Below are 16294 nucleotides of genomic sequence, written 5' to 3'. Positions count from 1 at the left end.
ATGTATGAGAGAGCCAAGATGATTGTCTATAAAATGATGGTAGTCTCACGTTTTAAGCAGTAGTGGATGGTGAGATATGGTGCCTGAAAGTCAAAAGGTCAAAACATTTTACCCTTTTGCTCGTCAGTGTATGGAGACACTATAAGACAGCCTGGGGGTGATCCTGTAGAGGTGGTGTCTGGATGCAAGTGTTGGAGCCAGGAGAGAAGGTTTCATCTTGGTGTGAAGCAGAAGGTTTAGGGCCTCCCAGGGTGGCTGGAGTACAGTCCACATCATTTGCTATTGGAGAAATTGTTTTAGGAAAGCACAGTCCAGGAAATGCTTCACTGACTGAGGGATCTTAACAGGTTGGCTCCCCGTGGTGACACACTAGTAGTACTGAGTTACTCATGGTTTTGGGCGCTATTGCAGGGGGTTGGGCAGACAATGTCAGGGACATGTAAGTCACAACGCACTGGTTCCGGCCAGGGGCACATAGAGAAACCAGTATGCAGGAGAGCACTTGTTCAGCTATCTCTCTCCTGACAATGGAAAGTTTCACTCCTTTGTGGAGGCAACTATATGAAGAAAAATGTCCCGTCAGCATGGACTTGAATAGATCTGGGAGTAGTAGTCCATCCTTCATCACCCGGGAGTACACTGAACAGAAATGGTTTGAACGAGCTCATTGGAAGTGTCAGGACTAAGCTGGGAGGCTCCTCATAGCCGTTTCCATGGCAGCTTGTGGTGAGGATATTGAATACCTACCTTTCACATGCAGACATCAACCAGTAGATGGCAGAAAAGTACATTTATCAGTCCTCAGTGTACGCACATACAATGTATTATACATATCCTAACTCACAGGGCCCAAAGTAATTCTGCCACACTGGAACAGATCTACTGCCACACAACAACTATTTCCCTCAACAGCAGTATAGGACAAAGACTAGAACTCTAGTGCCTCCATTGGGGGCAGAAATCCTAAAAGTCAATATTGACCCTTTAAAAAGTGCTTTGCACTGATGGGGGCAAACACCCTGAAACATTGTGTCTACAATTTGAGATTCTGATTTGGCTTTTATCCTAAGTCGTTTTGCAAGACTCGTTAAAGGGTCGATTTTGACTTGTAGAATTGCTGCTTCCAACAGGTGGCGCTATAGAGATCAATTCCTCTTTCTCTCTAAAGAGGCAATTTGCATATTCAATTTCCCAGAGGAGCATTGCCCAGTGAATAAGCATCCTTACATTGACATCCCAGAGCTGGCATGTCACTCTCCACAAGGAGAAATGTTACCTATTGACTTTTAGGATTTCTACATCCAATAGATGGCGCTATAGTTTAAGTCTTCCTCTCTGAAGAGGCTAATTACATATCACACATTGTATCACATATGTAATGGTTCCAACGATTCCTGTAAATGATCTATGAATGGCATGTAGCCAACTTTTGCCTTATAAAAGGTCATGTATCTTTCAGTTCTGCCTCATTTTGTCTCATGCTGGTTATGGCTGTGTTATCACAACTGATTGCGCATTAAACAAAGTCCTTTTTCAAGTCTCGACATATCGGTGGTGATCAGGACGATTCTTCTACGTTCCCAGATTTTTTCTCCACTACATTTTCTCAAAAAACATTATTGAAGGTGAGAGATATTTCTTTTTATTCTCATTAATGTTTATAGACGCCAATCCAGGGAGGAAGAGTATGGCGTCCGAAGGAAGATTTCTTTTTAAATTGTTATTTTTCTTTGCTTGTGTATGCTTTATTTTAAATACGTTGACTATATTTAAAAGTATTTAAAGTGCTCTGTATAGTCTGAGTTACCCATGTCGGTGTGATTACTGTGCTTCGTAAAGTGATTTACTTGCCCTTATATATGGACAACTAACTAAGGAAGGGTTAAACTTGAGCCTAATCACTTATCCAGAGAATGATTGCTGAAGTGAGTATATAATAGAAAAGATTCAGCAGACACGAAAAAGTATCATTGGTGGTGGAGAACCAATATCCATTAGTAAAAGACACTTGTGTGCCTGATGATTCATGAATAAAACCAAGGATCCAGAGCCCATAGCTTCCCCGTTCTTAGTACATTCATGTGTCAATTATACTGCACGATGATTTCTGTAAAAAGTAATATTAAAAAAAAATCCCAAATGTTATGTTTTATTTTTAAGTCTACTAAAAAAATAATTAAACATTGATAAAAAAAAAGTTTTATGTATCCAAAAATGATAGGAATAAAAAGTCCAATGCAAGCTCACTAACAGCTTCTTCTGCATATAAGTAAGAAAGATATCAGAACATGGCGACCCAAAAATATATGTTTTAAAAGAATATTGTGAAGACACGGTCTTCAATGGGCATAACACTACTCAGACAACACAGGGTGAGGGTAAAACAGTGTGGCAATACTTTATTGAACCACAAAACGGACAATAAACAGATAGAACAGTCCCAGCAAATACCCAAGATGGAACAACATTACACAGTCTCACCCTTCTGCTGGCCGGCCTGGGATAGAACAGCTGCAAGTTTGGCACTACCAAGGCCAACTACCTCAACCAGTGGCCCCCTGCCCCTGGTGGGCTCCTACAGAGGGAAGGTAGCGGCAAGTTTAGGAAGCTAGCAGTCCATCGAAGTACAAGGCCAGGAGACCCGAGGGTCCCACCCTGACTTCTCCAAGAGTTTCCATAGGGCCAGATGATCAGCTGGACCCAATCTGGCTTCTCTGAATGTCTACATGGGTTCCAGGCAACTGGATAGTCCCACCTGGCAACCCAAAACAACATATCCATGGGGCCAGGTGACTTCATCATCCCAACCTGGTCTCCCCAAATGTATCCATTGGCTCTCTTATAGTCAATGGGGCAGATATGGATATTTCCCATCAGGACCATACACCTTTAGGCCAGAATCATGTAGAATTCAAATCTGTGTCTCTTTGGGTAAAGCCATGCTTCCAAGCTGATGGTTTGACGAGTCTGACTGATCTTTTGCTTCTCCTTGATTCTCTTTGCAGCAGGATAGAAAAACCCTTTTTATATTTACATATGGGGCTACGGTCATCAGTCACATGTTGGGGGGAAGGGGCAGCGCTCAGGTCTCATTGTTTGAGCATTTAATGAATTTGCATAGTTTGTCCTCCTGTCTTTTGAGTTAACAAGCCACAGGGTCCACACAAAGATTAATCAACATATTTAGCAAACATTCATTGTTCTATGCTGAGTGACTGTCCTTCTTGACTAGCCAAAGAAATACACATACATTCATAAGTCAACACAATAGGGTACTTCTCTTGGCTTAACAAATCTAGACATCTAGTTTGATTAAGATTATAAGCTGTATCATCACATATATTAATTTGTTTTATCAAAATAAGTACAGAAGATTTATAGTTATATAGATAAAGAGGGAGGGGGGAAAAGGAGGGGGCAGGTACATTTGTGTGTGACTGGCTGACAGTGACAAAACTTGAGCCCATAGACCCCAATGCAAAATGTTTAACTGAATCCCAACTATCACTCTTGGGCTTATGTTGGCCTTTTGGACTCTCTTATGCTTCAAGGCTCGGTGAAACTGCATCCCTGCCCCAATATGGTCAACACTACTGGCTGACCAAGGAAAACTATTCATAGCCTCCAAAATGACTGACAATAGTTGAAACGTCCTAACCTGGGTTATTGTTAGGGTTAAATTATATTCTATGACTCTAGAGGAAGAAGAACATTCATGAGAACAGTGAACTTATAAGGATAGAGAGACATTTTACTATTAAGATGCCCAGTTGTCCGTGTTTATGATTGGAAAATGTTCTTATCTAATTAGCAATACAAAAACAGATTTAATAGAGTAAAGGTAAAGTTCTGCGGTTACAAATATTTTTTTTTTTTCATTAGGGCAATAACTGAAAATGGATCTTTTAAGGTTCATACCTGATGAAGAAATGCAGGAAATGAAAACTGCTTTGGCAGATGGTGACCTTTATAAAGCAGCTGAAAAAGTCAGCGAGTTCCTTAAGGAAATAGAAAATGCTCCATTAAACATTGCCATCACTGGAGAGTCAGGAACTGGAAAGTCCACTTTTGTTAATGCCATCCGTGGCATGGATGATGAAGAAGAAGGTTCGGCCCAAACTGGTGTGGTAGAGACAACAACGGAGCCAATGAAGTACACCCACGTGCAGTATCCTCATGTGACATTTTGGGATCTTCCAGGAATAGGAACTCCAAATTTTTTGGCAGAAAAGTATCTTGACCGTGTTAAATTTGATCAATATGACTTTTTCATCATCATGTCATCACAACGCTTTAAGCAAAATGACATTGAGCTAGCGAAGGCGATTAACAAGAGGAAAAAGAAATTCTACTTTGCGAGAACCAAAGTTGATGGGGATTTGTATTCGTCCATGAAACAAAAGAAGAAGACGTTCAATGAAGCGAAGATACTGAAAGAAATTCAAGACAACTGCATTGAAGGTCTCAAAAAAGGAGAAATCACTGAGCCAAAAGTGTTTCTCATCTCGTGCTTGAAGGACGAGCTGCACAAGTACGACTTCCAGAAGCTGCGGGATACTCTAATAAATGAGCTACCAGATCAGAAAAAACACGTATTCCTGCTCGCTCTACCCAACATTTCTAAAGATATTCTGGAGAAGAAGCGTGATGCTCTGCAGAAGAAGATCTGGAGGTTGGCTTTAGCTTCTTGTGGACTGGCTGCAATCCCGATCCCAGGCCTGTCTGTAGCTTGTGATACCGGAATCCTGATGAATGCACTGAAAAGCTACCAGATTGCTTTTGGCTTGGATGATCATTCTCTAGAAAATCTGGCTAAAAAGTTTGATAAAGACGTCAGTGATTTAAGATCTGTGATCAAATCTCCTTTAGTCACACAAAAGATAACTAAAGAACTTATCTGGACTTTACTAAGCATGACCGTAGTAGGGGGACTCATGGCAGCTGAGGAAGCCGCCAGCTTTATCCCAGTGCTGGGTAGTATTGTAGCAGGGGGCATCTCATTTGGAACCACTTACTGGATGCTACATAACTTCCTTACAGAGATTGCTGAAGATGCAGTGCGTGTTCTTGAGAAGGCTTTCGAGACATCCGTTTAATCACCTTTCTCACATAGAACTAAATATGGGAACAACTTCCAGATATGAGAAACAAACAAATGAAGAAATAATGATGAAATGATTCAACCATTTATATGTATAAATATCATTTTAAATCATTTTACATTGTTTACCTTATATACATTTCATGTTTGCCGTTATTCCTTTGATTTTTTTTTTTTTTTTTACATTTACATTTTTCTTTTCTTTATGTCGAAATGCAAAACATAAGTGGATATCTCTGGTGACACCAAAGCAATAAAATATATAAGTGATGTTAATCTCAACCAACATCCCCAGCCCCACCCCGATCCTTTCTTTTTCACCCTGATGTGAAGCAGAGATATAGGCTTTTGTATACATGGCACTCACATACAGTATAGGGGTGTACTCACTTTTGTTGCCAGCGGTTTAGACATTAATGGCTGTGTGTTGATTTATTTTGAGGGAACACCAAATTGACACTGTTAGACAAGCTGTACACTGAATACTTTACATTGTATCAAAGTGTCAGATCTTCAGTGTCATCCCATGAAAGACATAATAAGATATTTACAAAAATGTGAGGGGTGTACTCACTTTTCTGATATACTGTACATATTGATATAAACGGAGGTGGGAGCTGTATTTTCACGACTCACGAGGCATTGTACAATTATCAAATGGATTGAGAAAATAGAATTATAGTTTAGCTAAGATACAAGATTATAAAGGGGTGCACGCATGCTGGGGTGTGCACGCGTCTTCTTGTGCAAAGTGGCTTCGGAGATAAGTGGCAGTTATTTCAGAGGCCATGAACCAACACCCGTCTTCTTCTCTTTTCACACAGGTACATGCTCTGCTCCTGCACAATTCCTCTGCTCGCTGTATATGTCGTCATCTATTGCTCTACTTCCCTGAATCAACTTACTGGTACAATTCTCCGCTTGATATTTCTGCTTTATATGTCACATTCCATTCAATACTCACATATGTCTGTCCTTTCCCCACTGAAGATTTTATCTGATGTTTAGAGGTGCTAAACTGCAGAGCTTACAGAGTCCTAGCTCTGTCTTTGATCACCCAGCCATCTCCTGGTGATGTGAGTGACTCGCCCCCTGTGCCTTGGGGCACTCGGAACCGGGCTTCAGTGTAACGCTGGGAGTAGTAGTGGCGGCCCGGTCCCGTGGCTCAGGGTGGTCAGACCAGTGGCAATCTTTTAGATGTTTTAGATAATGTCCGACTACGCCACCCGTACACTGCGGCTATTATGAGCCGCCGCTGCAAGGCAGACCGCTGAGGCTGATGGTGTATGCAGCTGAGGTAGTGTAACTCCCCACGGGAAGAGTACAGCCCCAGAGCAGTGTAGTGGATGATGGGGGTGATGGTGCAGGGCGTCCCAGTACCGTTAGTGCTGGCGAAGTAAAAAGCATAAAGACAACATGTTGCAGTCCAGGGTCTTTTACTCACAGTTCGTATATTCCCAGTCACTTCTGTCAGCAATGACCGCCCGAGCCGTGCTGCGTCCACCAGGTGAGGGGCTCGGTCAACCCCCAGGCAGTTCAGGAATATGGCACATGACCCCCTTCTATCCTTTCTCTGGCCTGCCCCACCAGTGACCAACTTCTGTCCAGCTGCCGCAGATCTGCGCGGGTAAACGTGGGCCCCGTTCCCCGCTGTCCTATATGGTGCCTGCCTAGCAGGTTTGGTGAGGTGTTGCACCAATAAATGATCACGACCTCCGGTCTTTGGCTGAGGGTAGTTTCTCCTTCACCAACTTGGGATCCGGTACCCTTAATCTGCCTGACCCTTCACCCGATATTCTCATGGGCTCTTAGGGTCCCTTCTGCCTTCTACACTTTGGGTACTTCTCTTTCTTTGCTGTTCCTTTCTGTTCCTTTCTGTTTCTGTTCCTTTCTGTTTCTGTTCCTTTCTTCTGGCTCTGGCCTTCACTCTAGGCCTGCCTCGTGGAGCTGGGCCGAGGCTGAGCCACAGCTCCCTGTCACATCTCCACTCTGCTTCTTCTCTGTCTGAACTGACTAGACCCAGATCTAAGATGGTGCCCACCTTATATACCTTCCCCTAGTGTGTGAGCTCAGGTGACCAGTAACCAATGAGATCCTACCTATGTTCAGAAACCGTCCCCTTCTGCTCCTACATCACTGGGTATTCCTCCCCCCTCCCCACTCCAGCCAGTGACATGGTCTGTCGTGCCTGCATTACTGTACTAATGGGAGCACCGTTGAGCTGTCCCCCGGAAATGGGGTGTGTGTGATGCATGCAGCTAACTGGGCCCTGGTCCATACTCCATCCTTACCCGGGAGTGGAATATCACACCTCTGGCAGAGGTGCAATACCCCTGTAGCGGCCGAACCCTCGGGGCGCTACATGAGCAGCTCCTAATTTAGCCACAAGCAGCTCCCACAATGACCCTCACCTGATGGTTTAGTGTGCCCTATATATTTAGAAGCTCCTTAAGGGGTGCACGCATGCTGGGTTGTGCACGCGTCTTCTTGTGCAAAGTGGCTTCGGAGATAAGTGGCAGTTATATCAGAGGCAGTTAGTCAGGCTAGGAGACAGGTAACCCACACTTTGAATGCTTACTCTCTTTTAACTATGCTTTTGTTAGTTTACAATTTTCCCCCTATAGTCCTCCACTTTCTAGTAACTCCTCAAATCCCTACACCTAGTAAGGAACTCTTCATCTCTCCCTCCATCCTCCCCATTCATCTCACCTCCTCCTCAGAATTATTCCTCAACATTCAATCCTGTATCTCCAAACACAGACAGCCACCTTATTCTCTCTCCTACTCCTACCAGCTAACGCTTTCTCTACTCCTTCTCACTGCCAGCGACATCTCTCCAAATACTGGTCCTCCTCGCCATATCCCCACAGTCACTTCTACCTCTTATCCACAACCTTCCACAAACTCTTGCAACCTTTCTAAACTCATACCCATCCAACTAATCCCCACTTCCTCAGTAGCACTAACAGGAGCTCTATGGAACGCTTGCTCCGTCTGCAACAAACTTTCCTACATTCACAACCTTTTCATTACTAACAAACTTTCCTTCCCCGCCATCACCGAAACCTGGCTCACCCCCTCTGACACATTTCGTATGGCGGACACCACCTTTCCCACACCCCCCACCCCAATGACAAACATGGTGGAGGTGTAGGTTTTCTCCTGTCAGATACCTGCGCCTTCACCCAAATCCCACTGCCGCCCTCCGTTCCACTCCCCTCTTTTGAGGTGCACTGTGTGTGCATCTATTCCCCCTCCAACCTCCAACCGGCTGTCATTTAGTGACCCCCAGGGCTAGCCACCACTTTCTTAGACCACTTCACCACCTGGCTGCTTCACTTCCTTTCCGCTGACATCCCCATAATCATAATAAGTGACTTCAACATCCCCATTGACACTTTCCACTCATATGTCTCTAAGTTCCTATCCCTCACTTCCTCCTTTGGCCTTGCTCAATAGTCTTCCGCAGGCACTCATAAAGATGGACACACGCTGGACCTCATATTCACCCGCCTCTGTTCCCTATCTAACCTCTCTAATTCTCATCTCCCTCTCTCTGACCACAACCTACTCACATTCTCTACCCTCTCCTCTCCAGGTCCACAAGCCCCATTCCACAAACTTGCACACCCTCGCAGAAACCTCAAACACCTTGACCTACACTCACTGTTGTGATCTGCAACATGTACTAAAGAAAGATAGGGGAAAGCTGTCCCTACAGTAAGACTAAGCTGAATCCCTATGATGTAGCGGGCTGCCTGTGAACAGACCCGCCTTAGTCCTCAGCTAGTCTGAACGAAGACCTATAGAATTAAGGGAGGGGTCCCTAAAAGAACTAAGGACTGGGAAAAAAATGGGACACCTCCTAAACTGAGAAGTTGTTGCAGAACACAAAAAGACAAACTGACAAAAATGTACTAGAGGTCCAAGAAGGACCAAGCGAACTTGAAAGAGAAAGGCACCGAAGCACCAGGCTAGAGAAACAGTCAAACACTGAAGTCCAGCACAGCCACAAGGACGGAGCTGGAATATAAAGGCAGATGGTCACGTGACCGCAAAGCACAAGATGGAAAAAACAAACAGGAGGGTTCTAACAGTACCCCCTCTTTTATGAGGATCCTCCGGATCCTCCAGGCCAAGGCCTATCCGGAAACCTCCTGTGGAAAGCTTTAACAAGCCTAGGAACAGAGAAATCATCCGTCCATACCCAGGAGTTGTCTTCGGGACTGAAACCCTTCCAGGAGACAAGATACGGTAATCTCCCTCTATGCCATCTAGAATTCAAGATACAAGAAATTTCATATTCGCCGTCTTCCACAACTGGAGGAACTGTGACAGTGGCGTCCCTATCAGATACATCAGTCTTTTTCAACAAGGAAACATGAAACGCAGGATTAATCTTCCAGGAAGTAGGGACATCCAACCTAACAGCAGACGGGTTAACAACCTGAAGCACTTTAAATGGACCCACAAACTTAGGACCCAGTTTTTTAGAGGGAATCCTCAACCGCAGGATTTCGGGGACAACCAAACTATATCACCCACAGTAAACAAAACCTCCTTACGTTTCCTGTCAAAATACTTCTCGGACTTCTTGTTAGCCTCTTGAAGGTTGCAATGTACATTAGTCCAAACTCTCTCCAAATCACCGGAAAAATTCTCCTCCTCCGGCACCGCCGACCCCAATTTGGAGAACGAACCAAAAGACGGATGTCTCCCAGTACAACAAAAATAAGGAGAACACCCAGCAGAGGAGGATGTATGATTGTTAAGAGCAAATTCTGCGAGAGGCAGAAACTCAGACCACACCTCTTGATTGTCCGCCACAAAACAACGCAAAAACTGTTCAACATCCTGGTTCTTTCTTTCAGTCTGTCCATTGGACTCAGGATGATAACCAGATGAAAATGACAAATGGACTCCCAACCTGTCACAAAATGCACGCCAAAAGCGAGCCACAAACTGAGGTCCTCTATCAGAAACAATATCAGTCGGAACGCTATGGAGCTTGACAATCTCCTTAACAAACGCCTTAGCGAGTGTCTTGGCGCAGGGCAACTTAATGAATGGAACCAAATGACACATCTTACTAAAACGGTCCACGACCACCCAGATGACAGTAAAACCCTCGGTCACAGGAAGATCAGTAATAAAATCCATTGTGAGATGCGTCCAAGGCACCCTAGGAACCTCCAGAGGGCAAAGCAACCCCGCCGCAGGAGTATGTGAAGCCTTTGACCTAGCACACACAGTACACTGACGCACCCACTTGATGACTTCCTTCTGCCATCCAAGCCACCAAAAACTGCGACTGATAAGTCTCTTAGTCTCCAAAATTCCTGGATGACCTGCCAACCGAGACTCATGACACGTCACAAACAAATTTCTCCTAAAGGATCTAGGCACGAACAACCTCCCATGGGGAGTGTTAGATGGAGCATCATCTTGAGCTTTCAGAATCCCATTCTCCAAAACGGAGTCCAATGCCGCCACCACAACTCCTTTCTGTAAAATGCTCTCCTCCTCCTCGGCACTGACTGTAGGAGAGAAGCTGCGAGATACAGCATCGGCTTTAACATTCTTAGTGCCAGGGATATAGGTAACAGAAAAATGAAACCGAGAAAAAAAAAGTGCCCACCTAGCTTGACGGGCATTCAAGTGCTTGCCAGCATCCAGATAGATCAAATTCTTATGATCTGTGAAAACCTGAATAGGAAATCTAGCGCCTTCCAAAAAATGACGCCAATGTTCAAATGCAAGTTTAATAGCCAGCAACTCCCGATTTCCAACATCATAATTCAGTTCGGATTCCGAAATTTTTTTCGAAAAGAAGGCACAAGGATGTACTCCACCCTTGTTCTCCTGAGACAAAACTGCTCCGACCCCCACCGATGAAGCATCGACCTCGACCAAAAAAGGCTTGGTCTCATCAGGCTGCATAAGGATAGGGGCAGAACTGAACCTCTCTTTGAGATACTGAAACACTTCAATGGCCTCAGTAGTCCACTGGGCCGTATTTGCACCTTTCCTGGTGAGATCAGTTAGAGGTTTAACAATTACTGAAAAATTCTTGATGAATTTCCTGTAATAATTGGCAAAACCCAAAAATCTCTGTATAGATTTCAGACCAATAGGCCTAGGCCATTCCTGCACAGCCTGAACCTTCACAGGGTCCATCTAAAAGCCCTCACTGGAGACAATGTAGCCCAAAAAACTAATTTTCTGCACAGCGAACTCACATTTTTCCAGCTTAGCAAAGAGTGAATTATCACTCAATAACTGCAAAACTTCACGTACACTCTGCCAATGGGACTCTAGATCTGGTGAGTAAATCAAAATGTCATCCAAATACACAACCACATTCTTACCAATCAAAGGTCTCAGGATGTCATTAATAAGGTTCTGAAAAAATGCAGGTGCATTGGTAAGACCAAAAAGCATCACCAGATTCTCAAAATGACCTATCGGAGTGTTAAAAGCAGTTTTCCATTCATCACCCTCTTTCACTCGTAACAAATTGTATGCCCCCCCCCCCCCCGAGATCAATTTTGGAGAATCACTTGGCCCCCACTAACTGGTTAAACAAGTCAGGAATTAACGGCAATGGGTAGGAATTGCGTACAGTAATCTTATTAATTTCACGAAAATCCAGACAAGGACATAAACCGCCGTCCTTTTTTTTAACAAAGAAAAATCCAACTGCCACAGGCGACTTAGAAGGTCTAATGTGACCAGCAACCAGGCTAGTCTGTATGTACTCCTCCAAGGCCTTTCTTTCAGGGATAGTCAGATTAAACAAGCGACTTGGGAAGAGTAGCTCCAGGAACAAACTCAATGGCGCAATCATAATCCCTATGAGGACGTAAAACTTGCGACTCCTCCTCCGAAAAAACCCTCCAAAAATCTTAAATAGGTACCTGAAATTCCCCTTTTTCCACAGCCGCAATGCGACCATTACAACATTTATCATAGCACTTCGGACTCCAAGACTTTATCATATTAGTAGACCAGTCCAGTAAAGGATTGTGCAGTTTTAACCAAGGCAATCCTAGAACAACTGGAGAGGGTAAATTATCCAAAACAACCAAGTCCAAAATTTCTTGGTGAATTCCATTGATAGTGAGGGGAAATGCTGCAGTCTTGTGAGTAATACATTTCAAAGGAGTGTTATCAATTGCAATCACAGAAATAGGTGATGACAAAGGTTTGGATTTCAATTTAAGGTTTTCCAAAAACCCTTTATCAATCACATTAAGTGTTGAACCACAATCCACAAATACCTGAAATTCAATCAAGTCTCCCTGCATAGTAGTACTCCCAGAAAGAAATACTCCTGCAGAGCGTAAACAAGCTATACGGGCGTAACTGACCTTTTTTTTTAGGCTGAACTTACTGTTGTGATCTGCAACATGTACTAAGGAAAGATAGGGGAAAGCTGTCCCTATAGTAACACTAAGCTGAATCCCTACGATGTAGCGGGCTGTCTGTTCCTAGTGAACAGACCCGCCTTAGTCCTCGGCTAGTCAGAACGAAGGCCTATAGAATTAAGGTAGGGGTCCCTAAAAGAACTAAGGACTGGGACAAAAATGGGACACCTCCTAAACTGAGAAGTTGTTGCAGAACACAAAAAGACAAACTGACAAAAATGTACTAGAGGTCCAAGAAGGACCAAGCGAACTTGACAGAGAAAGGCACCGAAGCACCAGGCTAGAGAAACAGTCAAACACTGAAGTCCAGCACAGCCACAAGGGCGGAGCTGGAATATAAAGGCAGATGGTCACGTGACCGCGAAAACACAAGATGGAAAAAACAAAAAGGAGGGTTCTAACACTCACTCTTTGAATCCTTCCTCCCTCTTACAGACATAAATTCTTTCCACGACGCAGATGTTGCTGCTGCTTTATATAACACCACAATAGCTGCAGCTCTCGACTCAATCGACCCTCTCAAACATACCAAAGCTTGCACAATCAACAAGCAACCCTTGCACACCAACCTTACTAAAGAACTCCAACGGGCCTCCAGTGTAGCAGAGCAGAGATGGAAAAGGTCCCACTCCATCGAGCACTTCATCGCATTCAAACAATCCCTCACTATTTTCAAGTCCACACTCACTGCAGCAAAACAAACATACTTCTCATCTCTCGTATCTTCCCTGTCTCACAACCCTAAACAGCTATTCAACACTTTCAATTCTCTCCTCCATCCCCAGGCGCCTCCTCCCTCTTCTCTCATCTCAGCCGAAGACTTTGCCTCATTCTTCAAGCAGAAGATTGACACCATCAGACAAAGCTTTTGCCTAAAGTCCCAACAACCCCTCCTCATATCTACTCAACCTTCCTCCTCCAAACCCTACTTCTCCACCATTACAGAAGGTCAAATCTCCTCTTTACTCTCCAAACCACACCTCACCACCTGAGAACTTGACCCAATCCCGTCCCACCTCATCCCTAACCTTACCACAGTCTTCATCCCAACCCTAACCCACTTCTTCAACCTGTCACTAACAACCGTTGTCTTCCCCTCATGTTTCAAACACGCTCAATCACACCCATCCTCAAAAAGCCCTCCCTTGACCCATCCTCTCTGACTAGCTACCGCCCCATATAACTTCTCCCCTATGCCTCAAAACTACTAGAACATGTCCACCTTGAACTGTCCTCCCATCTTTCCTCATGTTCCCTCTTCGACTGCTTACAATCTGGCTTCTGACCGCATCACTCGACTGAAACTGCCCTGACCAAAGTCACCAACGACCTACTAACCGCCAAATCCAAGCGACACTACTCCATCCTCCTCCTCCTGGACCTGTCATCTGCCTTCGACACAGTCGACCATTCCCTCTTACTACAGATTCTCTCATTTCTTGGCATCACAGTCTTGGCCCTATCTTGGATCTCCTCATACCTAACAGACAGGACATTCAGCATCTCCCACTCACGCACCTGACGCGCCCCCTGGGGCCGTGGGGTACTCGGTAGCCGGGCCGGTCGGTTCTATTTGGGGGATGTCACGGTGGCAGTGACCCGGTCCATGGCCCCAGCGGTCAAATAAAAGTAAAAGGGGGATAAAGGAGAAAATGTTCGTGACGCCACCTGTGGTGTGCAGCTGTATGAAGCCGCCGCTGCGGTGCAGATCCTCTGGAGCTGATGGTGATGCAGCGGAGTTGGTTCAGCTCTCCACAGGCAGAGCTAAGCTCCAGGGCAGTGTAGATGGTTAGATGAGGTAGATGTTGCTGGCAGGGACGGTGTCGTGCAGTAATGAACCAAGGACACAGTGGGGTGCAGTCTTCAGGTTTTTACTCACAGTTGGTAAAGACTCCAGGTTACAGTTACCAGTGTGTAACCGCCCAAATCGTCCTGTGTCCTCCGGCGTAGTGATCCAGCAATCTGCCAGGTACTTCAGGAGTAGTGTTGAGCCACCCCCGTAGTGTTCGAGTTCGGTTCGGTTCGTCGAACACCCGTGTGTTCGCCGAACTGTTCGTCGAACTGTTCGTCGAACACCTTCGAACACCGTTAAAACCAATGGCAGGCAAACAAAAACACATAGAAACACATAGAAAACACCTTCAAAGGTGTCCAAAAGCTGACAAACTGCTCAGAAGACATAACTAACACATGGAAAAGTGACAAGTACATATAGTCATGCGAAAATAAAAGAGGTGGAGGAGTAAAAGGAGGGGGAGACACAGATATAGGCATGTCATGCCCTTCTAAAATCCAAAAAGTGAGAAGCCGACACGGCCAGTCCGCTCCTGCCCGTGCCACCTCCGTGTCGCCGGGTTTGTGCCAGAGCCGCGGTGAACCCTGACGGCCAGCCCCCCTCTCCCAATACTGGTGCCTGTCCGCTGGTGGGTCGAGCGAGCCCCCCTGTGGTGGAGGCAGCTCTAAGCTTTTTAATTTAAATTGTCTCTCTAATTTGAATGAATACACTTTAAATCCATTTACAAGGATCTATTGGAGGGCAAGTCTCATGCCAGCAGCCGCGGTAATTCCAGCTCCAGTAGCGTCCACTAAAGCTGCTGCAGTTAAAAAGCTTTTATAAGGATCGAGCTCGGCTGTCCACCGAAAGGCATCCTACTGCCAGTCCCAGCCCCTATGCCTTGGGGTGCCTCCTGATGCTCTTCACTGAGTATCCCGTGGTCCCGAAGCATTTCCTTTGAAAAAATTAAGTGTCTAAACTACAGGTGGTGCAGCTTGCTTAACAGCCGGGATAATCCGCTGACTAGCAGACACTGCTACTAGGCACAAAGTATTTCCTGGGCTAGATGCAGTTAAAAATTTGTAATTAGATACTCTCGTTGGATGCTGAGAAAGCATTCCATAGAGTCTCCTGGCACGCCATATATGATTCTCTTAAAAAGCTTGGGGTAGGGGTCTAGGGGACCCTTTTATAGCCAAAATCACGGCCCTGTATCGCAATACGTCACCTAGGCTGAAGATAAATGGAACTGTAGCACCCTGAGGGCTCGGTTGCTACAGACGTATTGCACCTCACCCAGAGGTGTGATATCTCACTCTCAGGTAAGGATGGAGTGTGGATCAGGACCCGACACCTGCATGCATTACACCACATTGCCGTGGGGCAGGGCGACCAATATGCCCCTGAGATGGGCACGACAGTCCCTGTTCCTGGCTGGAGTGGGGGGAGGGAACACTGAGGAAGGGGAACCCTGTAGTGTAGGAGCAGGGAGGAAGCAGTTCCTGGGTGCATTGAGAAGGGAGTATAAAAGGTGGGCACCATCTTAGTTCAGTGCAGAGAAGTCTGAGCAGAAGTGGCAGGGAGCAGGGGCTCTGCATGAGCTCTGCTCCGGAGGCGGGCCTAGTAACAGAGGCCCAGGCCTGGAAGAGGGAGAAGGAAGGAAGAGGAGCGGAGAAGGCTCCAGGAACGAGGAATGAAGGGATCCCAGGGGTGCGGACGGGCGAGTTGCCACCGCACGCCCGAATCCACCTGCGTGGAGGGGTCAGGCCAAAGGGGGAGACCGGTCCCCGAACTAGTGGAGGCAGGAAACGACCCTCAGCTAGAAACCGGAGGCTCTGACATTTTATGTGGCGCAGCCCCTCGCTACACCCGCTAGGAAGGCACCACATAGGGTCAGGGAAACTGGAGCCAAGTTTACCAAGAGGAGGCCCGAGGCAGCCGGACAGAAGTGTTGGTAAGAAAGGCCAGACAAAGGACACACAAAGGGGGTCC

The 16294-nt window shown here is 45.7% G+C and overlaps 1 protein-coding gene across 1 annotated transcript; it reads left to right on the top strand.

Moving 5' to 3' along the window:
* The first annotated feature begins 1444 nt into the window (after positions 1-1444).
* Positions 1445-5215, top strand: LOC141173044 (interferon-inducible GTPase 5-like). Its single transcript, XM_073657677.1, has 2 exons — positions 1445-1625; positions 3883-5215. The coding sequence occupies exon 2, from the start codon at positions 3897-3899 to the stop codon at positions 5094-5096; it is 1200 nt and encodes a 399-aa protein (XP_073513778.1). The 5' UTR covers positions 1445-1625; positions 3883-3896; the 3' UTR covers positions 5097-5215.
* The last annotated feature ends 11079 nt before the right edge of the window (positions 5216-16294 follow it).

This window comes from Phyllobates terribilis, unplaced genomic scaffold, assembly GCF_046119375.1.
Source record: "Phyllobates terribilis strain yellow unplaced genomic scaffold, ASM4611937v1 Scaffold_12__6_contigs__length_324123572, whole genome shotgun sequence".
In the NCBI taxonomy this organism is placed as follows: Eukaryota; Metazoa; Chordata; class Amphibia; order Anura; family Dendrobatidae; genus Phyllobates; species Phyllobates terribilis.
This window is presented reverse-complemented; position numbering and strand designations above follow the sequence as displayed.

What these genes read in the sequence shown, in the direction of transcription:
- LOC141173044 (XM_073657677.1), top strand. Translation starts at nt 3,897, where the DNA reads ATGGATCTTTTAAGGTTCATACCTGATGAAGAAATGCAGGAAATGAAA.